Source organism: Nicotiana tabacum, chromosome 16 (genome assembly GCF_000715075.1).
Source record: "Nicotiana tabacum cultivar K326 chromosome 16, ASM71507v2, whole genome shotgun sequence".
In the NCBI taxonomy this organism is placed as follows: domain Eukaryota; kingdom Viridiplantae; phylum Streptophyta; class Magnoliopsida; order Solanales; family Solanaceae; genus Nicotiana; species Nicotiana tabacum.
Window position 1 is genome coordinate 117,493,749 of NC_134095.1, and position 26,554 is coordinate 117,520,302.

Genomic DNA, 26,554 nt, shown 5'->3' on the forward strand with positions numbered 1-26,554 from the left:
AGAGAAAGTTAGGCCCATTCCCCCTCCAGGTTCGTCTATTTATACAGTAATAATTAGTATATTGGCACTTATTTCTCCAAGTTAATGCACACAATCGTGGTTAAGTCTGTTGAGATTGTGGAAAACTTGATAGACTTTTGGACGAGGCTTGTCTTAAAGGGTTATTATGCGGACAACATATTAACCCGACTAGGTTTGATCATGATGCATGTACAATTAATTAGAGTAAGGCTTCTATAGAGGTCTAGACTGGAACCCTCAAGCGGACAACTTAAGGGGGAAAGGCACGGAACCGTCGAACGCACTGCTGATCGACTAGTTTTACCGCAAATATGCCTTTCCGAATTTAAAGGGTGATATATAGGAAGAGCGCAAATACTCATCAAGCGTTACTATAGGATTGATTACGCACGAGTGGAATATGATGTTGAGCATGATTTATGCAACAATAAATTGCATGTTGTCAGGTATTCGCAAGTAAAAAATGATAAATGCAGTATTTAAATAATTGAAAGACAGTTACGGAAAAAAGAAAACAAAGAGACAAGTCAGCTTCAGGAAAATAAAGAAATTATAAATGCTTGAAAATAAGTAGTTAAATTCAAATAAGGGGAAAGGGTACATGGGATAGAGCATGCTTGGACTAATTCACAAAAATAAGTTCGTTATGGTAAGAGCCTGAAATATCCCTAGTAGAGTCGCCATGCTGTCGCGCCCCCTTTTTCCTCGCGGAGACTGGGTTACGACATTCATGTGGGAACAACGCGTTTCCTTTTGGGAATTGGGTATTTGAAGAGTCGCCACCTAATGGATTATGGTGCGTTAGGTCACCTAGAGTAATTAACTCGTGTAACTAGTTTGCATTACCAAATATTAGGGTAAGGGCTCGAAATAACCTTGAGGGGAAGGTGTTAGGCATCCCTCGCGATCCACAACGGTGGGTCCCGGCTGAACTTAAACTATGTGAATTAGTCATTTTAACAAGTAAATAGTTTTAACACATATTTGCAAATAAAAGCATGTTTTCACATTCTAAATACATGAATGATTCAGATAATGAAAGTAAGAGAGAGGTTTGGAAAACTTACACATGTATATGTCAAGAAAGGGAAGTTTAGATGATTTAAACACATATAGGAATTGGGAAAGGAAAGTTCTAAGTTGATTAGCCTACAGGATCAATCTGTGCAATGCTCGGTAATCCTCTTCAACTCGAGAGGCTACACGTGACATTAGCGCGCAGGTCATCATATCCTTTTACTACTCATTACCCTCCCCTTAGTGGTTATATAAGCGAGTTTAATTAATGACCTCTAAGCGTACTGCCACCCGTTCCTTCCTTGTGGTCCTAGAGGAGTTTAGGACCTCTAAATTTGGGTAGTTCTAGACAGCCTAAGGTGTTTAAAAGGGAAAATATAGGGGACAAGCAAAGAACATATAGGACAATCAAATAGGGAGAAGCAGTTAATGCTCATGTTTACCTCCACATGTACATAAGCAAATAAGCAGCACATCTCAAACAACTGATTTTGAATAAGTTTAGAAATCCTAGTAACATGATATCTAGATGAACAATCACAAAATAGAACATGGAGCGTTTGTTTTAAGAGAAGTGGCAGAATCCTAACCAGTTGCCTACTGGTTTTATAGCATGTTAAGCCTGGATACATAAACACCTAAACAGGACTATTTTCACAATTATTTAATGTCCTAAGGCTTGCCTAAGTGTGTATATGCAGTCACGATTCTGGGAAACAGTTTGAAGTTCTTTAATCCTATAGGCATGCTTTTTAGTGACATTTAACAAGACACTGTGTGAAGTTCCAGCTTTAGTACTTAATGCATATGATAATTACCTTATGGACATGAGTTTTATCTCTAATGAGTGAAACTGCTATTAGTTCTTATTAGACACGCATACTGGCTGAGCAAGTGTGACAACCAATTAAACCTATATGCAAGATTTCTAAAGAGACGGATTTGAATATATGTTGTAATGAAAGTTGAACCTTAGCTTATTCCCTATGGGCATGGCATCTAATCATGTAAAGCAAAGTAGGCAGAGCTTATTTCAACCAAAGCAAACCTTATAGACAGGTTATTTAACAAAGCACATTTGAGCCAAAGTAAACCCTATAGGCATGTTATCTAGCACGCAATGGTGATTAGTGTAAACATCTAGGAAAGTTTTCAAACATGCAATAGCAGAGTAAGTAAAGCCATAGGCAGGTTATCTAACATACAATAGTATAAAGCAAACACCTATAGGCATGTTATCTACCCAGTTTTACCCACAGTACCATACAACTACCCTCCATTTTCACTAGTCACCCCAATATCTGTTTACAATTAATTAATACAGACCAATGATTGAATAAAAATTACATGAATAAAATATAAATTAAGCTATAGGGAGCCTGAAGTAGGCCCAAAGCAAATCCTGGTATACCAGGCCTTCAGTAGTCTCAAATGCCAAGGATTTCATAGCCCAATTCATGTCCAGGTATGTCAGAGTTTTCTAAGGACCTCAAGGATCCCGGGCAGTGCTCACACCTAGACTTTTCTCAAATAAAGATTGATTATGTGCAGTGTGGAAGAGCCAGCCCTGATATGCTAGAGTTCAGAGAGATCTCAAGGATCACTAGGCAGTACACATACCAGAGGGGCAAAACTTAATAATCTAAGAGTAAGTGAAAGTGCTTGAAAAGACTTAGTGAAAACACTACGGAGATAAACTCTTACGAGTAAAAGATCTTTTGTAATAGACCAGTTCTAAGAAAAATGCTAGGAATGAAACCAGTTTTAGAAGAACACATTTGAAAATAGTTCAAAAGAGAGCAAATTCAGTAGACAATCAATAGATCATAAAAGGTTCAGTTCCACAGACACTTTAGCAAATATGTTTGCACACAGTGGTGAAAATAGGATTGGGAACACATGGAGATCTTATTGAGGGTGCATGAATAGGGTGTAGGGAGATAGATAGGCATTAGACACATAGAACACTTATAACCTTAACAAACTAACCAGGATAGCAGGCAACTAAACATGGAGCAACGATGTAGAGGATATACATACAAGCAGGATTAACCATAGGCATGATCACACAACTAGGCATAACTTCAGACAAGCTGTTTAAACATTAGATAAACATGTGAAGTGTAAACATATTAGCTGCACATAGAGCAGGGCAGAATTTTAGGCATGCTTGAACAAAGAAGTGAATAAGAGAGTAGGTCAAATTCACAACCAATGAACTAATGCAGGGATAAAACACAAAGAGTTTGGGTGTCAAATGTAACTAGAGACATACCAGTTGAGGGAAAAGAGTGCAGAATATAGAGCAAGTAGCCTCACTGTCTAGCCTTAGCTAGACCCACAATAGCACAAGTAACACAAGTAGCAAAGAATAAGAATAGTTTGAGTGTATGTATATATTGTAAATTGATGTTTGTCCGAGAACTAGAATAATGGGGGGTTTTATAGTATGCAATAGAGTAGGACACATAAGGTAATGAGCCAATCATATGCACATAAGGTATGGAAATCAATTAACAATCAGTCATGACTCAATTAAGGAGCCAAAATCTCATAAATGATACTTTATTGAAGGAAGTCTCATACAGAATCCTTTAGTAAATCAGAGCAAGGTTAATAAGGTAAGAAATAATCAGACAATCGATCAAGTAAAGTTAGTCATGAACAAATTAGCCACAAAATCAGACTAGTATTACTTAATTTAAGGAAAATTATATATGGAATCAATTAGTAATTAAGGGCTAGGTTAATTAAGGCAAGAACTAACTCCGAAATCAATTAGAAGTTGGTTCTGAAAATCAAAGCGCAAAATCAGGCTAGCAACACCAATTAATAATTACACATAAGGTAAGAAAATTAATTAAGGTTGTAAACAAGGGAAATAATCAAGAATCAACACATAAGTTTTGACATAGCAAATCAGTAGATCAAAATTCAAAGTAATAGATAACTAGGCTAAATAGAATTTCAGAAATTAGCCGAGAAATCGAATCAGAAACCTTAATAGAGATGGACTAGGGTAAAAATAACAAGATATTGAATTAGACTAAGGGGAAATCATAAAAGTCAAAGCATAGAACAAAACGATGTAACAAGTAACACGGAAAGACTCAGAATCGAAGCAAACTATAAGAAAATTAGGGCTTTGGCATAAATCAATTAGGGTCCAGACAATTTTAGCAGAAATCAATCAATAATACTTAAGAACAGATGATTAACATTCAAAAATTAGGAAAACTTTGAGAAGATGAGTTTCAATAAACCCTAGTTTTAGGAAGAATGGAAAATCACTTGAAAAACCAGGAAACTTTCAAGAAAACATGTGAAGTACGTTCAATCTGTCTCAGATCTGTACAGATCTGAGAAAATCAAAGATAAAATTAGGGTTTTTTAGAAGTGAAACAGAGATGAGAACATAGAGTGAAACAGAAATGAGAACATAGACTTAGGAGTCCACGGATAAAAATGAGAAAGATCTTACACAAGGTCGAATTAAATGGCCTAAAATAGGCAAGAAAACCCCAAGGTGTAAACAGACCGCCTAGGTCCCTTGACAATCTCCTTAAGGATCCAACAAATGGAGATACCATAGCATAGAGGAGGCCATTAGAGACCTGAGGTGGTGAAGAACCACCATAGGAGGGCAATAGGTGGGTGACGGCGAGGGTGAATTAGGGTTAGAGTTAGAGAGTATCTGAGAGACGAGGGAACAGATGATGGCGAGGAAAGAGTGGAAAATTATTAGGGTTTGGGGGTGTAGGTGGGTTTAATTATGGTAGGAAATATCCTGACTGTCGATCAAAAGTGATCAACGGCCAAGACTGGCCACGGGGTTTGGGTCGGGTAGGTGGATATTGGGCCTGAGATCTTTTGGGCTGGTTTATAAGGGGTATTGGGCTCGTTAATTTTAGGACAAAATTGAAATAAAATGAGGCTATTTATTAAATACCCCAAATAATTGATTAAAAAATAATTTGTAAAATAATTACTAATTAAAAAAATGAATCTCATGCATAAAATTTTTTTAAAAATAGTTATTTAGTATTCCAAAATATGGAGGACTAGTTTCTCGTAAAATAATACCAGAAATGTACGCATGGGCTATAATTGCAAAGTTATTGCAATTATAGCCAAAAGGTGCCAATTTGGCTATTTATGAATTTATTTGGACTCAATACACCTATAATAGTAATATTAAATCAATACATGTTCTAAATTCATTTGTGATGCAATTTTACAATTATTTATATGAAGAAAATATTGAATTAAATTAATTTAAGGGTGTAAAAATTACGGGAAAATACCCATTGATATTAATGCATAGTTTTAAAGGTATATATGCATTTCAAAAAATATTATAGGAAAAATTGGGTATCAACATAAGGTATCTTTATCATTTATAGGACTATGATATTCATCAATTAAAGCATTTGCTAAAGACATAAGTTTTTTCGGAGAATAATACTTTAGATTTCTTTGAACATCTAATAAGTTTACCTCATCATCATCATCTTCTTCATCCTCATCAGATTTTGCCAATAATGCAAATATGGAATCATATTTTGCAGCTTTGCTTTCAACGGCCATCATGGAGGTGTATGCATGTTCATCATCACCCTCAGATTCACTCGAGGAATTTCCCCAGGCATCCAGAGCTTGTTGTACAATATTATCAGTGACATCTCTTCTCTTGAACTTTATGTAGGGGACCGGGTTCCTCTTAACCATCTTAGAAGCATTGTTTTTGTAATGATCCTGATTGTGGAGAGGACAATCTTTGATGAAATGTCTTGGCTTTCTGCACTTGTGACAACAATCGTATCCTTTAGTGTTTCTGCTAAAGCTGTCCTTCTTAGAAATGCCTCCATTTCTACGAGCCATTTTCTGAAATCTTGGTGTTCTGTCGGTTGGTTGACTTTCCTCGAAGTTTGGTGGAGCATCAATGTAGATCCTTTCTAGGTGTTAATCTTTTAGAAAGAACCTGCTCTGATACCAATTGATAGAAACTAAGCGTCCACCAAACTGTATAGAGAATCAGGTTCTCTATTAGTTCCCAAAGTTAGCAACAGACTATAAAATCAAACATTATAGGGAACCAGGTTCTCTATCTGTTCCCACAGTAAATCGGTAGTAAATAAAGAACACGCGATATTTATGTGGAAAACTCCTTGCTCAAGGGATTAAAAGCCATGATCTACCCTTGTAAGATTTCAACTTCACTACTGAGCAATCTTTAGATTACAACCTATTGTAACCTAGGAATTAATCTCTTAATCCCTCACTAACTTGTAACTATACTATTACAAGCCACTTTATAATAATCTATTACAAAGACGTAATCACTCACTAACTTTGAACAATACTATTACAAGCCACTTTATAATAACTCGATTACAAAGACTTCACAACTCGGCTAACTCTAGCCAAGACACAAAAACAAGGGTTTATGATTTACAAAGGGTTTCCTACACAATGCTTCTAAGTAAGCTAAGTAGGAATTACAAGAAAGAACTTCAACAAATATACAACATAACTAAGGACATATAATAACTCAATAAGGGGAACTGGTCCGTTGTTATGTTGTTCTTTGTTCTTGATGACCTTGAGAATCACTTGCAAGATGGACACACACTTGAGAGAATGCTTGATGAGTCCTTGAATGTGCAAGTGATTTGTTTTACCCTTGCTTGATATTAGTATCTCATTTGTGACATCACTTAGATGATGCAAGCATGTTAGGTGAAGGGCATTCCCCATAAAGTTAACTGTTGCACTGTTTCTGCACTGTAGTGTATACATGCAGCAACTTTACAGCTGGAGGAGTTGACTTGTACAGTCACCTCGGGAACTGGTAGGGACTTGTTCCCTCAGTTGTTCCTTCTGATGTTCCTTTGACTCTGAAGAGTTGAATTGTGTCCCCAACTGGAAACTTGTTGATCTTAAGTTCTTGAGGATGTGTAATAGGATCCTTATCTCGGGAACTGGTAGGGACCTGTTCCCTCAGCTATTCCTTCTTATGTTCCTTTGACTCTAAAGAGTTGAATTGTGTCCCTAATTGGAAACTTGTTGATCTTAAGTTCTTGAGGAAGTGTAACAGGTTCCTTATCTAGTTCTTAACAGTAAGTTTGTTAGATCATCAAAACATAACAGGGATACACATAAAACCTATCAGATAATAATTGGCAAGCTGAGGGTGAACCAAGAAGAATGATAAAATAAAAAGCAGCAAGTACACTCGAGATGGATGAGATGTCAGCCGTGCAAGCAGAGATTGCTAAACTGACCAACCAAGTGGCTAAGATGGAGATGCAACAAGCACATCAAATGCAATAGGTGCAACAGATGTTTGCATGTTGTGAAATTCGTAGAGATGGTCACACGAGTGACCAATGTCTGGTGAATCTCGAATCTATTTATTATGTGGGCCAGCAGGGTAGAGGTCCAATGAACCAAAATACACAATAGAGGAACACCTATAATCCCAACTAAAGGAATCACCCGAACTTCTCATGGGGTGGAAACCAGGCTACTCAAAATCAATACAAACCTCAAGGAAACTATAATCAGCCTCAAAAGCCACCCCAACAGGTAGAAGAAAGCACCAATGATATGTTAAAAAAGCTGTTAATTGACAACTAGCAACTTCGAACAGACAACCAGCAACTGAGGATTCAAAATAAAGAGAGGCAGATCGGGAGTGGGCTGCACAACAGAGTACCCGACCTGCTGGAGCACACCCAAGTGACACTGAGAAGAATCCTACTAAACAAGTGCAAGCAATTAATCTACAAAGTGGGAGAGCATTGGGGATGTGCCACCTAAATAGTATATGCCTAAAGAAGTTTTTGAAAGATTTGTACCTCAACTAGAGGTGGAAGCTTAAAAGAAAGATGATGAACACAAGCAGGAGACAGAGATAAGGCCACCACCAACTTTTCCTCAAAGGTTGAAAAAAGATGATTCCAAGTACAAAAAGTTTTTAGATATCTTGATCCAGGTGCGTGTCAATCTACCTTTGGGGTAAGTGCTGCAAGAAGTGCCTAAATATGCTAAGTACTTGAGAGACATTGTGGCCAATAAAAGAAGGTTAGCAGAGTTTGAAATAGTGGCACTTACTGAGGAGTGCAGTGCTAGAGTGCAGAGTAAGCTCCCGCCTAAGTTGAAGGATCCAGGTTGTTTCACAATTCCGTTGGCGACTGGAAAACACGAGGTTGGTAGAGCCTTGTTCGATCTAGGAGCGAGCATTAATTTGATGCCGCTATCAGTGTTCAAGCAACTCGATCTAGGAGCCCCCGGGCCTACTACTATAACTCTACAACTAGCGGATCAGTCATTAGCCATTCCGGAAGAAGTTATAGAGGATGTGCTAGTACGAGCGGGGAAATTCATCTTCCCCACAGACTTCATTATACTTGACTACATGGCAGATAAAGAAGTTCCAACTATTTTGGGGCGACCATTCTTGGACATTGGAGGGGCACTTATTGATGTGAGGGAAGGAAAGCTAAAGATGAGAGTGCATGATGAAGAAGTTACATTTAATGTGTACAAGGCGTTCCACCTTCCCAAGCATTACGAAAACTTGTGCATGATTTCAGTGGTTGAACCAAAATTACTAGAGCCCGAGACTGATTTGAGCGTTGATGGCATCAAAAAGAGAAGTGAGCCTAAAAAGTTTCAATTGCTTGAAAATGCAAAATTGTGTAAGGGCAAGAAAAAGAAGTTGTGTGACAAGCACCTTTTGCATCTTGAGTTTGAGCCGGGTCAATCTGTGCTTGTGCTTAAGTCGAGATTTAATCTCTTCCCTGGAAATCTTCAGTCTCTATAGTGTAGTACATTTGACGTAGTATGTCCTACAAGGCAGGGAGATGTGGAACTTAGGGTCCCATACATGGTGACACGTTTTTCGTCAAAGAGCAAAGAGTTAAACACTATTGGGGTTGTGGCGTTCATCGTCACCAAACTTTGATAGAATTGGTGGATGCTTGATAGAATATTTTATATTGTGTCGTGACGTTAAATTAGCCACTTCATGGGAGGCAACCCAATTCGTAGTTTAGTTTAGCTTAATTAGCTTTCTATTTTTAGGTACTAAAGTCTTTAGTTGAATTTTTGTGTTTGAATAGGTATGGGAGCATGTTAAGAGGTCAAATAAGTTGATAACGAAGTCCAGAGCATGAAGTGCCTCGCGCCAGAGCTAGCCACCCAGTCCGTCACGCGCCAGAGCTAGTGCTTCTCAGTCCGTTGTGACCTTCCCCTCGCCCCATCCCCTACGTCACCCACTCTGCCACACGATGGACCTTGCATCCAAGCTCGCAGCACCCAGGTAAAGTTTTCGCGTCTCTCTTCTTTTGTTCTTATTTCACCCACTCTTGCATAAGCACAAACACCCCCATGAACCCTTAGGAATGGTATTGATTGTTGAGTAGATGAGTGGATACACTCAATTCCTAAGTCGATTTGGGAGGGTGAGGCAATCCCTCACCCATTCAAGATCTTACACACAACTAGTGCGCGCCAAGTGTTGTTAAGTTTCCTCAAAGGCAACTTTTGTCCTAATAGGAGCCCGAGTCTCCGGGAATTATAAACTAGTAGCTTGTGAGCTTAACTAACATGAAATTTTAAGTGTAGGGTGGCTCAACGGATCCGAGGCATATTGTTAAAATTGTGGTTTATACGTTGTGTTTACATGTGAATGAGTTAATTGTATGACTCTAACGTGCTTAAATTGCGCAAGGTGAAATCTGAGTGACCTAGATTTAATTGAAGGACTGTTTGTTAAGATCTTAAATTAGGGCCGTTACAAACCACATGTTGAGCTAATGAGAAGGATCACAAAGAATGATCAGGGAGTTTTCTTACCACCCTTCTGGATTTTAATTGATTTTATATGCACTAAGGGCATTGCATACTTCAAGTGTAGGGTGGGAATTTATCTGTTGGTTGTACATTAGTATATTAGTATCTTTTAGCTTCTTATTTATATTTAGTTTTTTTTGTTTTCTATTTGGCATTCATTAATTAGAAGAAGCAAAATAGAAAAATCGATAAAAAATTTATAAAAATTTGGATTTTTCCCGACGATGGATCTCGTAGACAGTTTTCTTGAGGGTTTAAAGTCTAGCCAAAAATATATAAAAAAAATTGTAAATCAAAAATACAAAAACATGTCTTTTAGTTTTCCTTAGGTAGTAATAATTCCCCGTGATTTTTCTTTGTGCCTCGGTTCTTTTCCATGGGATGTAGCTTGAATTGGGTAGTAGTTTCTTTAGTTTTAGAGTAGATTAGGACTTGGAAAATAAAAGGAGGAAGAATGATGTAATTCCTAGGCGCCCGGACTTGTTTGATAGTAGCATATTTAGGCTTTGGCATGTGTAGTATCTTCCCTCTGTGTGAATTGCTTATGATGCCTTTTTGAATTGGATTGCATGTCTTGTGACGCCTACGTCTTATTTACTTGACTATTGTTCACTTTATGCTTAATACTTAATATTTCATTGCTCTATGAATACTTGCATTATTTGAGACTCGGAATGGGACCATGCTTAATGAGTCATGTGTCATATGTGAAATGAGCTTTTTGTGTAGTCTATGTATTATACTTGTGTCTAAAACTTGCCCGTTATGTGAGTCGAAGCGAAATTTTAGGTGATGCTCTATTTGAAAAAATAATTTTAGGCTTTGTTTCATCTTTTTGAGCTTAATGCTTATTACAAATAAAATTATCCCTAGTTAAACCTTTTGAGCCTATAGACTTTTATTTGGCACCCACATTACAATCCTATACCCCTTTTCGTTCTTGATTGACATTATTTTTTATCCTTTTTGCGGCTTAAAGAACTTTAAGTGTAAAATGAGCGCTAAAAGAAGTAAGGAGGGAATTTGGGTGGCTTTCGAATGGAACCAATGAAAGAAATAAAGGTGCACTGGTTTTGTAAAAGACTACACCACTAGCGAAAATTGTAAAGAAAAAATTACTGGAAAAAAAAGGAAAAAATATGCAGATAAATAAATTGATATCTTGGTCTTGCTAGTGGGTATGAATTAAGGTAGTTCCTAAAGAAAGAGAAAACATTGTTGAGTGTGATTTTGTTTGTGAAATTGAAGTGGAGTGAAAAATTTGCGCATAAAGTTTAGTATGTGATGTGTTAAAGTGCTTAGGAGGGTGAACCACTATTGCTAAATATATTCTACTCGTCTCATAGCCCAAATTACAACAATGAAAAAATCTTTGATTTTAGATCGAGTAAGCCTATATTAGTAGAGATTTATATTATGGGCAAGCATATGGTACCAATTGCATGCATGTGATTTCTTTTGGGAGAGTGAGCGATTTTGATATATGTGAGTCTTTAAAATATATTTGAGCCTTTGATTTGAAAGCGTGGATTCAACTTACTCTCTTGTTATTGTTGTGAGGGCACATGATTTTACGAGGGATAGGTGACGTTATTAGACTTCTCTGTGATGTTGGGTGTTCAATCCATGAGTGCATTGTGATATTGAGTCGGTCTTAGAGGCTAGGATTGTTATGAGCATGTTGTTTTCATTGTGAATATTTCTTTTGAAGAATGGTATAAGTAAAAGAGAAGTGTGTTCTTAATGCAAATGCTCTAGCTTAACTATTGCTATCAACTGTGGTCATTGGTGTAGTGTGCAAATTGTGTAAATGTAGAGTGCTCAAGAATAGTGTAATATGTTGGTTGACTCGAGGACGAGCAATGTTTAGGTGTGGGGTAGGTGATTTTTGGCTATAAATGTATATTTTTAATGTATTGTTTACCTTACATTTTAGTGTTCTAATGATTAATTATGCAACATTTGAGCTTAATTGTGTCGTTTTTTTGTGTAGGATAGTTGAATGATGAAAACACGTGAAGGTTGAACACATGGATGTTAAAGATACAGAAAAAAGAGCATGAAAAGACAAAAAAAATTGGACCAGGTGACGCCTAGTCCCAGGCGCGATCCATCAGGCGACAGAGTGGTTGACGCCAGCTCCCAAACGCGCTCCACACCAGGCCTCGCGAGCTCTAAGGCCTGGTCCCTTCCCAGTCCATGCATTAAACGTTTATTACTTGGATTTGGGCTTGGGGACTTCGACCCTAACCTATAAATATCCCCCCCCCAAACATGATTATTGAGGAGTTGGTCAATTTTGGAGGCGAGAGAAGGCAAAGAAACACAAACGGAGTACGGAATTCATCGATTCTTCCATGTTTTATCTAGTATCCATAGCTTTTATATTTAAAAATAATATTTTGATTATTGTCTTGAACATGAGTGGCAAAGAACCTCATTATTCTGGGGTTATGGGTCGTTATTGACTATTGTAGTTTGATGGTTGATTGTTTTGCTTGACTTATCATATTAATTTGTTTATTCAATCTTGCACATAATTATTCTATTGCGTAACTAACAATAGAGTATTATTTACGAATTTAAAGTTGAACTCGAAAGTGGAACTATTGATGGAAAATAAGATTGAGTGGAGTAAGTCTTGAATCCGAGCATCGGAGAATAGATTTGCAACTAGGATAGACATATTCTAGTTGCCTTACTTGGTTATTTTGTAAGAAATTTACATGCATTATTGTTATATCTGATTCTACAGACATATAGTCTTAGGCTGGCTTGAATAGGAGAGCGAAGCGTCGAAAGAAATTCGCGAACAAAATAAACCCTTCTAATCAACAAATTAGATAAATCAAGTGATTAATCAACCGGAAGAACGCAATAGAAGACCTATTAATCCATAACCTCGAAATATTCTCATCTCATTGAATTCTTTCTAAGTATTTGTTTGTTTGCTTTGCACCTTTGAATTGTTAGCTTGTTTAGTAATTTTTTGTCATAAAAATCATAATCACCTTCTTCACAACCACTTAAGCAATAAATTTGTAAATAGTTTAGATTGGACAATAGCTGATCATAAATCCTCATGGGAATGATACTTTCTTATCACTTTATTATTTGTCGACCGTGTATATTTGCGTGTGCGTTTGGACCCAACAGTCATCCCAACCTGACCTCCAGAAATACTTAAGCGTCATTTTGATTAAATTCTGTTTTTAATCAAAGTATGATAATCTTTAATATTATCTTATAGATGATGTATCTGACAATGATCCATCTTTTTTACTTTGACTTGTGAACCAAACATGCTCAACTATGAGAAATTAGTTTTGTTTGAATAATGCACCGACTGTTTTTATTCTTTTGTGTCGGACTCATAAAAGCTCATCTGGCCATGTGAAAGAACTTTGAACTTGGGTTATTGTTCCATGTGTTATAATCAGTGTTTCCCAAAAGATTTGATTCCAACGTCCATGGCTAAACCATGTGGTGGGATTTTAACAGATAATTCAAACAAACAAGATAGTACCTACTCTGAAGGATTAATCAACAATATCACAATATTATCTTAGTCACGACAAGCCATTACAAAGAAAGATTTGATCAAGATCGATTATGCATCATTTTCTTTTTACCAAATGAATGAAATAGATTTCTAATCAAGTACTCTCCATGTTCCAATTTATGTGAAATTTTTCGTTTCTCGAAATTCAAACTATGTGATTTTAAAATATATTTTGGTTAACACACTGACATGAGAAATAATTTTATATTAATTTTCATATAGTTTCTTATATCAAAATTTTAACACTAAAATATTGAGATAATAATTACACGTTGCAAAACTAAGTTATTATAGATGAAATTCAAATAGCAAAATCATCTAAAGAACAAAGTAAGAATGGCATCTCACTAATTAAGTCGCCTACCATGAAGTTCTTTGATTTGTTTATTCACAAGAAATATGAAGAGTATTCACACGTTTTCTAAGTCATCTAAACAAATAAAAAACATGGCATGCTGCTACCATATATAACTTGGATCCCACTAAATTAAAAGAGAAAAGATTATTTTTATACTTGGATAATTCAAGTTTTATAAAGTTTGAATTTATATATTGGCCACGCTGCTAATATTCAATATATATTGCCAACTAGGGAACAAAATGACAGAATAGCTAATAATGCAAAAGTTTATCTCTATATAAATTGAACAACCCCTTAATGCTTTGTGTTTTCATCTTCTCTGAAAGTCTGCTCCATAGCTCAAATACAGAATAAGCAAAAATGAGGTCCATCCAACTTGTTTTGGTCAAGCTTGTTATCTTTCAATGTATCATGTTATTACATGCTCAGGATTTTGATTTCTTCTACTTTGCTCAACAGGTATGCCATGTAATTGCACTCGAGACTTCTCCAGTAGAGTATTTCCATGTGAAGCTTTTCTGAACTTCATTTTGTACTTCATATCAATGCTTCACATGTATGTTTCATGAATAAGTCATTTTTCTTGTGTTTGGTTACTAGAAAATAATTTTCGATCACATAAAAAAGGGGGTCAATAACTTCTGTGCAAAAATCATTTTCTTTACAACTATCTTAATCTTTAGTTTCATATTAACAAACACTTAGACATTATTATTAATCTTTAGTACTTATAAAATTCATCAAAACACTTCCAGATTAGCTAATGCCCTTATGAATCTTTAACATGTATTTACTTTTTTGAAAAATATTTTCCTCTAACCAACCAAACACCATGAAAATATCTTTTATAATAAAAAATTCTTTTCAAAACGTATTTTGCAGGAAAATGACTTCTATCATACCAAACACACTAAATTGCGTTCCTCATCATTATCAATTCTTGTTTAATTAATATGTACGGCTATATTATATTCTCAGTGGAATCCAGCATCATGTGACAGCAAGATAAAATGTTGCTACCCAACAAATGGAAAACCAGCACAAGATTTTGGTATTCATGGGCTCTGGCCAAATTACAACAATGGCTCATTTCCAAAAAGCTGTAACAAAAATGCCCGTTATGATGAAACGCAGGTAAGTTTAAGAAAAAAAAATAATTACTGGTAGCAACTAGCAATTTAACTAATTTGCTTTAATTTTGTACATTGATGAATACAGATTTCGGACTTGATAAGTAGTATGCAGAAGAATTGGCCGACACTATCTTGTCCATCAAACAATGGAACAAGGTTTTGGTCTCATGAATGGAAGAAACATGGTACTTGTTCTCTTTCTATGCTAGATATGCATTCTTATTTCCAAGCTGCTCTTGCCTTGAAGGAAAAGGTGAACCTGCTTCAATTTCTCAATAATGCAGGTAATATACCTTTGACAAATGTATTATTAATGACGTCGAATTTAAGATATGTGCACTAATAGAATTAAAATATTTAGATAATCATGTCACTTATTAAATAATTATTATTTATGATAAATATTAATCAATAACCTAGTAAAAACGGTAACTAAATGACAATCACAAGTTGAAATTCAGGCAGATCTACTGATATTGTTTGGTTTCACGTGAAACCATCCTGACCGGCGCCCAATCTTGTATATTAATGTACCCAATTCTTATAAATAATGGTAAAATTGTGCTTGTGAACCCATAACCACAAATTAATGTGGTGCATATTTAAAAACTAACTCTAGACCATAAGTTTTACACTTAGTCTTACTTTTTTTAACTAGTTGAGTAAAAAATGGTCAAACAACAAATGTTTCGGTCCATTTAGTAGGTTTTCTAAAAAAAGTAGGGGCATTAACGGGAGTATCAATTGGGTCATCATTAGGATTAGCAGCGTTATCACTAGTTGGATCAACATCAGGAGCATGGCTAGTGGGTGTATATCATCATCCGGTTGAGTTTCATCAAAATCAATTTCCTCATCATCTTTTTCATTAATAGTAGTATAATCATTAGTGTAGAGAGCATTCAGTAATTCATGGTCTAAAAAATCAACGGGTGCAATATTATGACAAAATTCAGTGTCGGTAATGTAATAAACTATTATCGGTATCAAGAATAGCAGGTGCAGGACGGCTATGGGGTTTGGATCGAGGAGTCAGGGGCGGGGGAGGAGGAACAGTAGTACCACTAGTTTCGCCATTCTTAGATTTTTTTTTTATTCTTACTTTTTTCGTGCCCAAAAATATTTCTTAAGGAAGACATCTTAATTAATCAAGTAATAAAAACTAAATAAAACAAATAAAACTATAATATTAAGACTTAAGAGTTGGAACGAGTTTACCGAATTGACGAACAACTTGTTGAAAATTGATTATCATTGAAGACAGAAGACTCCAATTCACCAACTTCACAATTTTTTCACAAATTCTAACAACCTCAATGTTTTTTGACTATTTTTTTTAATAAAGTAAGCAATAGAAGCAAACTCACAAATTTTTTACTTTTTTTTTTGTTTTTGATAAAGTAAACAATTGTAGCATGTAATGAAGAAAATTAGAGAGAGATTTTGATAGATTGATATTGATTTTGTAAAAAAAAAATGAGGGGGTATTTTTAGTAGAAAATAGAAAAAAAGTGTAATAATAAAAAGTTAGGGGTTAAATGGCTATTTTTTGAAGAGCAACCGACTCTTTTTTTTAAAAGCCAACGGCTCTTCTTTTTTTTTTTAAATTCCATTGGGCCCGTCATGGGACCGATCGGTCCAGTACTATGGCGGGCCAAACGGGCCCGGTCCAAATGGTCCTAAATGGTAAAACTGGCCCACGAGCCCACCAATCGGGGGCCAAACGGTCCCAACCTGTTTAGTCTGTTTAGCCCGCCCAGTTGCCAGCCTTAGTAGTGACGGACTTTGCATAGTGATAAATAAATTTTACACTATTAGTATATACGTAGTTTACTGGTTGTCATAAGTCAGTATTTATCTTTTATAAATTAATTATTTGTATTTGAAATATTTCTTAAAATTATTAGCATATACTAAAAATTAAATTCATGTGGGGAAAGAAATAACTATTCTCTCATTTCTGTTGCCCAACTCCCATTCGCCAATTGCTTTCATACCTTAGCTCGGCCACCCCAGAACTACATGTAATTTGGCATCTATTCTTTTACGCCATTAGTAATAGTGTATCCATCTTGTTGAAATTCTGAATCCGTCCAAATTATGTCAAATGTATATGACTTATCCAGTAACATCTAATTCAGTGTCACAGCTAGGATGGTGCTCTTTAGCTTGGTTTTCTAATAGAAGTAAAATATTTTCAGGTATTAAACCAGATGGAGGATTTTACAGCTATGAAGCAATGAAAGAAGCAATAGAAAAAGGCATTGGACATACTGTTGGTGTAGAATGCAATATTGATTTATTTGGGAATCGCCAGCTTTTTGAGGTTTATGTGTGTGTTGATAAATGTGGTTCGGAAATCATTGACTGCCCAATTGTCCCAGAAAGTAAGAGATGCAAAGAAAGTATTGAATTTGCTGTCTTCGAATCAGAAAGTCTCCTTGATGAGAAATCTGCCTATTCACTCTAGAGGGACTCTTCTTCACCAGCAAATTCTTCTTTAGATCGTGGTAGTCAAATAATTGTTCTGTTTTATTGACTGTAAATTGTACAGTACAGGGATAGGAAGAAGGATCTTCACATGGTGTTTATTGATTTGGAGAAAGCGTACGATAAGGTTCCTAGGGAGGTCTTATGGAGCTGCTTAGAGGATAAAGGGGTCCCGATTGACTATATTAGGGTGATTAAAGACATGTATGATGGAGCTAAGACTCGGGTTAGGACAGTAGGAGGCGACTCTGAACATTTTCCAGTTATTACGGGGTTGCACCAAGGGTCTGCGCTCAGCCCATTCCTATTTGTCCTGGTGATGGATGCACTGACTCGTCATATTCAAAGGGAGGTGTCATGGTGCATGCTATTTGCTGATGACATTATTCTAATTGACGAGACACGAGGCGGCGTCAACGAGAGGCTAGAGATTTGGAGACATGCTCTTGAGTCTAAAGGTTTCAAGTTGAGCAGGACGAAGACGGAATACCTCGAGTGCAAATTTGGAGTTGAGCCGACGGAAGCGGGAGTTGAAGTGAGGCTTGACTCTCAAGTCATTCCCAAGAGGGGCAGTTTCAAGTACCTTGGATCGGTTATTCAGGGGATCGGGGAGATTGACGAGGATGTCACACACCGTATAGGGGTGGGGTGGATGAAGTGGAGGTTAGCGTCGGGAGTCTTGTGTGACAAGAAAGTGCCACCGTTACTAAAAGATAAGTTTTATAGAGCAGTGGTTAGGCCTGCCATGTTATATGGAACTGAATGTTGGCCGGTAAAGAACTCACACATCTAGAAGATGAAAGTAGCGGAGATGAGGATGTTGAGGTGGATGTGCGGGCATACAAGAATGGATAAGATTAGGAATGAAGATATTCGAGAGAAGGTGGGCGTGGCCCCCATAGAGGACAAGATGCGGGAAGCAAGACTCAGATGGTTCGGGCACATTCAGAGGAGGAGCACTGATGCACCGGTGAGGAGGTGTGAGCGACTGGCTGTAGTGGGCACGCGGAGAGGTAGAGGACGACCTAAAAAGTATTGGGGAGAGGTGATCAGACAGGACATGGCGCGACTTAGGATTACTGAGGACATGGCCCTTGACAGGGAATTATGGAGGTCGAGTATTAAGGTTGTAGGTTAGGGGAGAGTTGTGAATATTTCTACAGCACAATAGAGTGAGACTAGCCAGTTAGGAGTTAGACTAAGAAGGTCATTGGTCGTCTATTGATGCAGGGCTTTACCTGCTAGTTTTACTATACCAGCCATCTTTTTCGTATTTCGTATTCTGTATTTCATATCTATTGTATCGTTGTTATTTTATTATGCATTTTTGTGGTACTAATATATCGGCTTCTGTTGTTTTTTTTAGCCGAGGGTCTCCTGGAAATAGCCTCTCTACCCTTCGGGGTAGGGGTAAGGTCTGCGTACATATTACCCTCCCCAGACCCCACGTATGGGATTATACTGGGTTGTTGTTGTTGTTGTTGTTGTTCTCGTTAAGTTTGTCTAATCTCATTGATTAAAGACATGTTGATTTCCAACAGACACAAATTTTCCTCAACTTTTCATATCAATGGGATGATCTTATTTTGATCATTGCAGTGGTGAAAATCCGAATGGAACACAATGAGAAAATCATAAATTCATTATGGAAAATGGATCCTTGAACGATTTAAATTGTAAATGAAAACACTTTGATCAGAAAGTTTTTGGGAGAGACCAGCCTTTGGAGATTTTAGAAAGGAAACAAATTTAGAGAAAGTCCATCAAAATATACCAAATAGTAGTATACCAAGGGAAGAACAATCAAGGCCAAAGGGCAAAGGGTGTTGCTGCACCAAAGCTATATATTTGCTTGATGGTTCTACTCATTCATTTGGGAGTGTTTGACACCTTTCCTTTGTTTATTTTTTTCAGTTGTTTTATTGTCCTTGATTTGATTATTGACACAATGATTCTAATTTAACTAACTTCCAAGTTGCAACAGTGATAGATAATAATCTCAGTTTGTCGTGAATCTTAATTGATATATAGCTTTCAACTTGTGTATGTATTATGGATTTGTTGAGCTGAGCATATTCGAGTATGAATGTGTTTTGATGATTGACAAACTAGAATCAACTGTGCCAAAAGAGTTTCGTGGACAGGATATTATGCTACTAAACTGGTGAACAGATATAATAAGCAAATAACAAGAGAACCAGGTTCGTAGCTAAATGATGTTCAAGGCTGATCAGACGCGTGAAGATTGAATGTGTGTGCAAGTTGGTTTCCTTGATCAGACGCGTGAAGATTGAATGTGTGTGCAAGTTGGATTCCAGAAGGAAACCAGTTCGTGCGCGATAAGAAAAAATTTGAGTTGGAGGAATCTATAAGGTTGAGGAGGTGGAAGCAAATAAGGAAACCAAATCAAATTTGGAGAAGGTTTTCCTTGAACGAAATATTCTAGGTTTTGGAGCATCGATTGGAGAAGGATTTTGTCCACCCTCATACCTATATAAAGATACCTATATAGTTGGCGCCTAAAGGCTAAAACTAATGCCATTCACATAAATCAAGCATTCACTCTTGGCAATAGCAACTACAGCAAGAAGGTGCTCTCAAAGGATTCAAGCTGCTCAACTAATGAATCTGTTCTAGAAGACGAAGAGGCCAGTCCTTTAGTTGTTAGGTTGAGTGTTTTTAAATTGTAACATGTTTGCTTTTGAGAAGTGTAATCATAGGGTAGCACCAAAATAATGAAGTTTTTGTTTTGCTTTCTAGACAATAGTTAGTTTGGAAAGAAGTCACTACAATTGGGTTGATTGTAAGGGCAGGACTCCTTAGTTATCGAGTTCTAACATAAAATTGCTCTTTGAAGTTAGTGACGTTTGAAGGCAAATCATATGAGAGTAGGTCGTGGTTTATACTCCGTTGAGCAAGGAGGTTTTTCACGTAAACATAGTAATGTTCTTTACATTCACCAATTGGTTCTTTCTGACTGACAGTAGTAGCTACCTTTTATTATACTAGTCAAGAAGAGTTGTGAACATTTTGGAAATGGGGTCTTTGCCTTTGATTTTCAACTTAATCATACTGATGAAAAGCTATGCAAGCAATTGAATTACCTATGCAAAGCAGGTTGTTCAAGGCAAGGAAAAACATTGTCCAAGATACTCCATTCTATAATAGGACTTTCTAGTTTCAAGAATTTGAATTGAAGGAACTCGAACATTGTGTAGTATTAAAATAACTAGTAGCTATTTGAGTAATCTAATGTTGGGAAGCCTTACTTACGAATAAACAAATCATGGATATATAAATCCGAAGAGAACTTGAAGAAGCCACAGACCCAAAACCCTGTACAACGCAAGCTTTGTAAACAACAAAACTTTATCTTGTTATCTAAAAGTAATATAAATCACATTTTCAAATGATAGCTAAATTCTTACAAACATAGAATCTGTTGCAACAACGTTCTTTCTTCTTCATATAAACCTGACCATCATATTAATATAACATTAAGACGTGACCATCCTTTGCCCTATTTTAGGCATAACATCTTCAATACCCACTATTTCTCTGTACACACACTATAGTGATGAAGTGTAAGAACATAGTGGGTTTTGAAGATGTCATGTGCAAAATAGAACAACAAAAACATAGATGTTAGCAACTGCTGGTATGCCAGGAAGAGGAATTTTGGTGAATTCTCTTGAATTACATATAACAACAAATATTTCAATTCATTTTCCTGCTTTTAGGAGAAGATATTGCAAAGGAAATGAGATTTGGATCTGACGGCTGACCTAGCCTTTGCAACAAATAAATAGGGGTCAATCATACAATTTTAGGGCAAAAATGTCCTTATAAGAAATTTACTACTCTCACGTCTCTTTTCCTTTTCCCTTTCATCAAGATCTGATATTATTATTATTTTATTTTAACTTTATTTATATTTTCTAAAACTATTTAGTGTGTATAATTTTATTTTTTGTACTTTTAAATAGAATTAAACAAAATTAGTTAGACTTTTCCAAAAATATTTTTTTTTTAAATCATTCATAATTAAAAGAAATTTTTGGCACAAAGGATATCCCGAAGGTGTTAAAAGAAATTTTGTACCTTAAGGCATCTCCAATCTTTACCGCATTTTTGGTCCCCAAAATGGTGATTTCCTTATTTTGGGGACAACTTACTTCAACCATTCCTCCATTTTTTTCGCCAAACTTTTTTATATTCTTCTCTTTCTTCTATATTATATTATTATCTTTCATTTCAATTTCATTTTTTAATTTTCATTAAACAAATTTCATCTTTTATTTTTATTAATTTGTAATTTTCATTAAAAAAATTCCATAAAATTTTAAATAATATAATTTATAAGCAATTATTATAGATTAACTAATAATTCAAATAAAAGTGAAATCATTGTGATACAAGATTAATTAAATACATATTACATAACGATAAAATTCATCCGAAATACTACATATATATTCAACTTCAACCTCTAGTATTCTCCAAATCATCTATTAATGCATTACAAAGTACAAAATGAGCATCTTTGTCATTAATTCTTCTATGTCGAGCTAAAAATTCTTGAAATCGTCGTTTTTTATCTACTGTCATTTCTACTGTTGGAGTTGGACTTTTCAATTTTAGCAACATCTAATATTTTATATTCGCACCTTTCAATTTTAGCAATATCTAATATTTTATATTTGCACCATTTATTTTTTGAGATAATTATAGATTTTTTGTACAATTATAAATTATAATAAAATTAACTTACAATTTTACATAAAAATAATAAATGCACGAAAATTAATTTTATCAAAATTATACACCAAATTTATGATGTAAAATTAATATTATAAAGACATTACATAAACATAATTAGGTATATATATAAAGAGATAAATTAAAAGATTAAATAATAAAATAATAATAATAAAGTGATGAATAGTAATGAGGGAGATGAATAGTGTATCTCATATTTGAGGGAACACTATTCATCTCCCATTTTGGGGACAAAAATGGGGGAGGGTTGGAGCTAAATTACCCCAAAAATTACCCCCATTATGGAAAATGAGGGTAAGGTTGAAGATGGCCTTAGGCATTTAATGACATTCTACTAACTTCTTTTCTGGTCAGAAGTAAGAGTAGAATTTAATGACATTCAGGAAATTCTTATATTCTAGAATTTATTATAGAAAAAATTAACAGACTACAACTTTAATGGGTGAAAAATAAATAAGTTTTAAATTTAAATTTACTTTCCATGATAAGATGTGTAGATTTACTTTTTCAAAAATATGAAAGATTATATTTACTATAAAATTAAAAATAACTTTTTAAAATAAAAGGATTAAACTAATGAAAATTTTACGTTATCAGTGAGAATTTTAATAAAATCTCGATAATTTGCAAATGCAAATACTAAAAGGTTACACGCTACATATATCCAAAAAAAAATAATCGAAAAAGGGTCAAAAATATCTCTTTACTATTTGAAAATGTTCACTTATATCCTCTATTATACTATTGGTCCACAACAATCCTTGATGTCATAAAACTAGTACATAAATACCCCTCTGCCGCTAGGACCCTCTACTAGCAAAATTATCCCACGTGACCTGACATATCGTTGATCGCACCTATCAATCGAAAAAATTTGATTTCTTGGTTGCATTTTCGGATTTACCAAAATGCCAAAGCTTGTTGGAGCAGCTTTAGCGGACAGGAATTTATTTTGTCAAAAGATAGAGGACCAAAGAACAGTGTGTCCAAATAGATTTGACAAAATTTAAGTGCATTGTGCAAGTTGGTAAAGGAGGGGAAAACATGAAAATCTATATAATCTGTTACTATAAAATTAAATTACAAAGATGTATATTATAATTAAAAATAGCTTTCCCTATGATATAAAGCTGAGCTTTGTAGTTGGAAAAGGGAATCTAAAACTGCTTCTAGCATAAAGCAAGCGAAGGAGGTGGCATAAGGTAGTAATGAAACAGCTTTCTTTACCCTTTTTAGAAAGTATACTAGGGGAAATGACCGCCTATAAAGAAAATCTTTACACACTAAAAGCCTATAGCATTGAACTAGAAACCAAATGTACCATCATATAAAAATCTTTCATTATGCTCGGAACATTTCAGTAAATCATGAATTATGAGATTTTCCTTTTTGTTGTGGCAGCTGGAAAGTATCTTTCACTTCTTTGAGTTTAATTAGTTGCCAAGCGGTCCTGGGTTTATTTCACATTGTCTGAAATCAAATCCGAAAATGAAACCAAGAAATCAAAATTTTGGATTGATTTTTAGTGAAAGAATGGTGGCCAAGACTAGTGGAATTTGATGGTGGTGGAAGAATAGGTGTATGGCGAAGGAGGAGGTAATGTTGGTGGTGATTAGGAGTGGCAAACGGGCGGGTCGGGTCGGATATGGTTCGGGTCAAAACGGGTAATGAAAAAACAGATCAATTATCCGACCCGACCCATATTTAATACGGATAAAAAACGGGTTAACCGGCGGATAATATGGGTTACCCATATTATCCATGACTTCTTGTATATGATCACTTTTGGGTGAATTTTTAGTCTCCCTAACTTGAGGAACCCCTAACTTGAGGCTTTACAAATGTAAAAGTTAGACTCATTGGTTATTCATTGGTTACTCATTAGTTATCCATTTACTAAATGGATAATATGGTTCTTATCCATATTTAACCCGTTTTTAAAAAGTTCATTATCCAACCCATTTTTTAGTGGATAATATGGGTGGTTAACTATTTTCTTTTAACCATTTTGCCACCCCTAGTGGTGATTGAGTGAAGAGGGAGGTGGTGGTGGAAGAAGAAGTAGGATAGGGACTAAAATGAGATAGGCGCGATGAGGTGGCATGCCACGTGGTATCTACTTCAGTGATATGTGAGTCCACATGAAATAATTTTGCCATGGTGGAAGGTTTTAACGGTAAAGGGGTATTTTTACACCAATTTTATGGCGTCTGGGATTTTTGTGAACTAATAGTATAACGGAAGATATACGTGAACATTTTCGAATAGTAGATGGGTATTTTTGACCCTTTTCCAATAAATAATTCCCTCTTCTGATGGTTGTTTATACGGAAAGGGGCCAATGGTTGTTTATACGGAAAGGGGCCAAATATATCCTTGTATTATCAGAAAAGATTTAAATGTATTCATCGTTATATTTGGAGTCCAAATATATCCCTGTCATTATATTATTGGTTCAAATATACCCCTTTTCCGTTAAGTTTGTCCAAAATGGACATTTAATCCTACGTGACACTAACATTTGATGAGGTAGATGTCACATGGCTTGCCACCTCAGCACCCCTAACCCATTTTACCCCTTTCTTCTATTCTTTCCACCACTAAAAATTTTTTCCCCTCCACCACTATTGCCACTATTACTGCTACCATGAAAAATATTGTATTTCAAATTTTATTCTTTTATATATGGATTAGGGGCGTTGATGTGGCATGCCATGTGACATTCACCTCATCAAATATCAGTGTCACGTAGGATTGAATATCCATCTTGCACAAACTTAACAGAAGAGGGATATAAATGAATCAATAGTATTACGACAGGGGTATATTTAGACCCAAAGTATAACGACGGGTATATTTAAACCATTTTTCGTAGTACATGGGTATATTTAGCCATTTGCCGTTGCTTATATTATGTACTCTTCTTTGATCACTATACCAAGTACACATGAATATGCTTTCTTCGTCGCAAATTTGATGTGTTCAATCATTTCATTAAATTCCGGGTTATAGTTGAACTTTTTTTTTGGAAAATTCATCAAACAATTTCAATCAGATTGGGGAGGGGAATACCCAGCACTATAACACTACTTAGCCGAAAATGCCATTGTACAGAGAAGCTCTTGCCCGCACATACCTGAACAAAATGGATGTGCTAAATACAAACACTGCCACATCACTAAAACAGGCCGAGCTTACTTATAACATTATCAGTACCACCTAAAAATTGGGATCATGCCTTTGCCGCTGTAGTTTACACAATAAACCATTTACCTACCCCAAAACTCAACCATAGATCACCTTACTAATTAATTTTTTACGTGACCTAGAATATAACTTTCTTTATGTTTTTGGTTATTGTTGCTATCTATGGCTTCGTCCTTACACCGAAAATAAACTTGAACATCGTTCTATCAAATGTGTGTTCCTTGGCTATAGTGTTCTCCATAAGGGTTATAAATGCTTGTCGTTATCTAATAAAAAAATTTACTCGCACCAGGTCTTAGTTGATGAGCAGGTGTTCCCGCTTAAAGAAAGTGATGGGAGATCTTCAATTCTCAGCCCACTGCCAGCATCGATTGCTATTTTTTCTCTTGGATAGCCTACCACATCATTATCCCACCATGATATCCCCCCTCCGCAAATAAGACTAACACAAGCATCAGCAGAATCAACTAGTTCACCTGCCAACAACATAATTATAAATCCAATACCTCCAAGTGCACCCCAACCACCTTCTCCACTCACAATTGGCTCCACAATACATCCAAACCACAATACAAATGCTCAAAACGAACACCCCATGGTTCCAAGGTCCCAAACTGGACACTTGAAACCCAAAGTTCATCACACTACATCTGCCGCACTCACCACCCCCAACCACTTATCAAGAGGCAGCAAAACACCGAATTTGGCGTCAAGCAAAGTTAAATGAAATAGATGCCTTAATGACCAACGGGACATGGGATTTGGTACCAAGATCACAAACCACAAATGTGATCGGTTGCAAGTGGATTTATCGCATCAAGACCAAACCGGATGGATCGGTTGATCGTTACAAGGCCAGACTCGTGGTAAAAGGTTTTCATCAAAGACCAGGCGTGAATTATGATGAAACCTTTAGCCTCGTCATCAAACCAACCATGGTTCGTCTTATTTTATTTATTGAAGTAAACTCCAACTGGCCTATCCATCAGCTTGATGTATCAAATGCATTCTTGCATGGGACACTTGAAGAACCAGTATACATGGAACATCCCCAAGGCTTCCTTGATCGCACCAACTGCATCATATGTGTTCATTAAAGAAGTCATTGTACGGTTTAAAACAAGC

At 35.9% G+C, this 26,554-nt stretch overlaps 1 protein-coding gene across 2 annotated transcripts; it reads left to right on the forward strand.

Moving 5' to 3' along the window:
• The first annotated feature begins 14,140 nt into the window (after positions 1-14,140).
• On the forward strand, positions 14,141-21,230 carry LOC107822186 (intracellular ribonuclease LX-like). 2 transcript variants are annotated; one of them, XM_016648697.2, is made up of 4 exons: positions 14,141-14,279; positions 14,799-14,954; positions 15,039-15,237; positions 17,155-21,230. In XM_016648697.2, the coding sequence occupies exons 1-4, from the start codon at positions 14,181-14,183 to the stop codon at positions 17,421-17,423; spliced, it is 723 nt and encodes a 240-aa protein (XP_016504183.1). In that variant the 5' UTR covers positions 14,141-14,180; the 3' UTR covers positions 17,424-21,230. The 2 variants fall into 2 exon arrangements, with proteins under 2 accessions (XP_016504183.1, XP_016504184.1); XM_016648698.2 differs by having other exon boundaries at positions 15,039-15,138.
• The last annotated feature ends 5,324 nt before the right edge of the window (positions 21,231-26,554 follow it).

Excerpts from the sequence above, each read along its gene's own strand:
- LOC107822186 (XM_016648697.2), top strand. The coding sequence starts at position 14,181 with ATGAGGTCCATCCAACTTGTTTTGGTCAAGCTTGTTATCTTTCAATGT. Across the intron at positions 14,280-14,798 it reads TCTTCTACTTTGCTCAACAG|TGGAATCCAGCATCATGTGA; the intron begins GTATGCCATGTA and ends TTATATTCTCAG. Across the intron at positions 15,238-17,154 it reads TCAATTTCTCAATAATGCAG|GTATTAAACCAGATGGAGGA; the intron begins GTAATATACCTT and ends AAATATTTTCAG.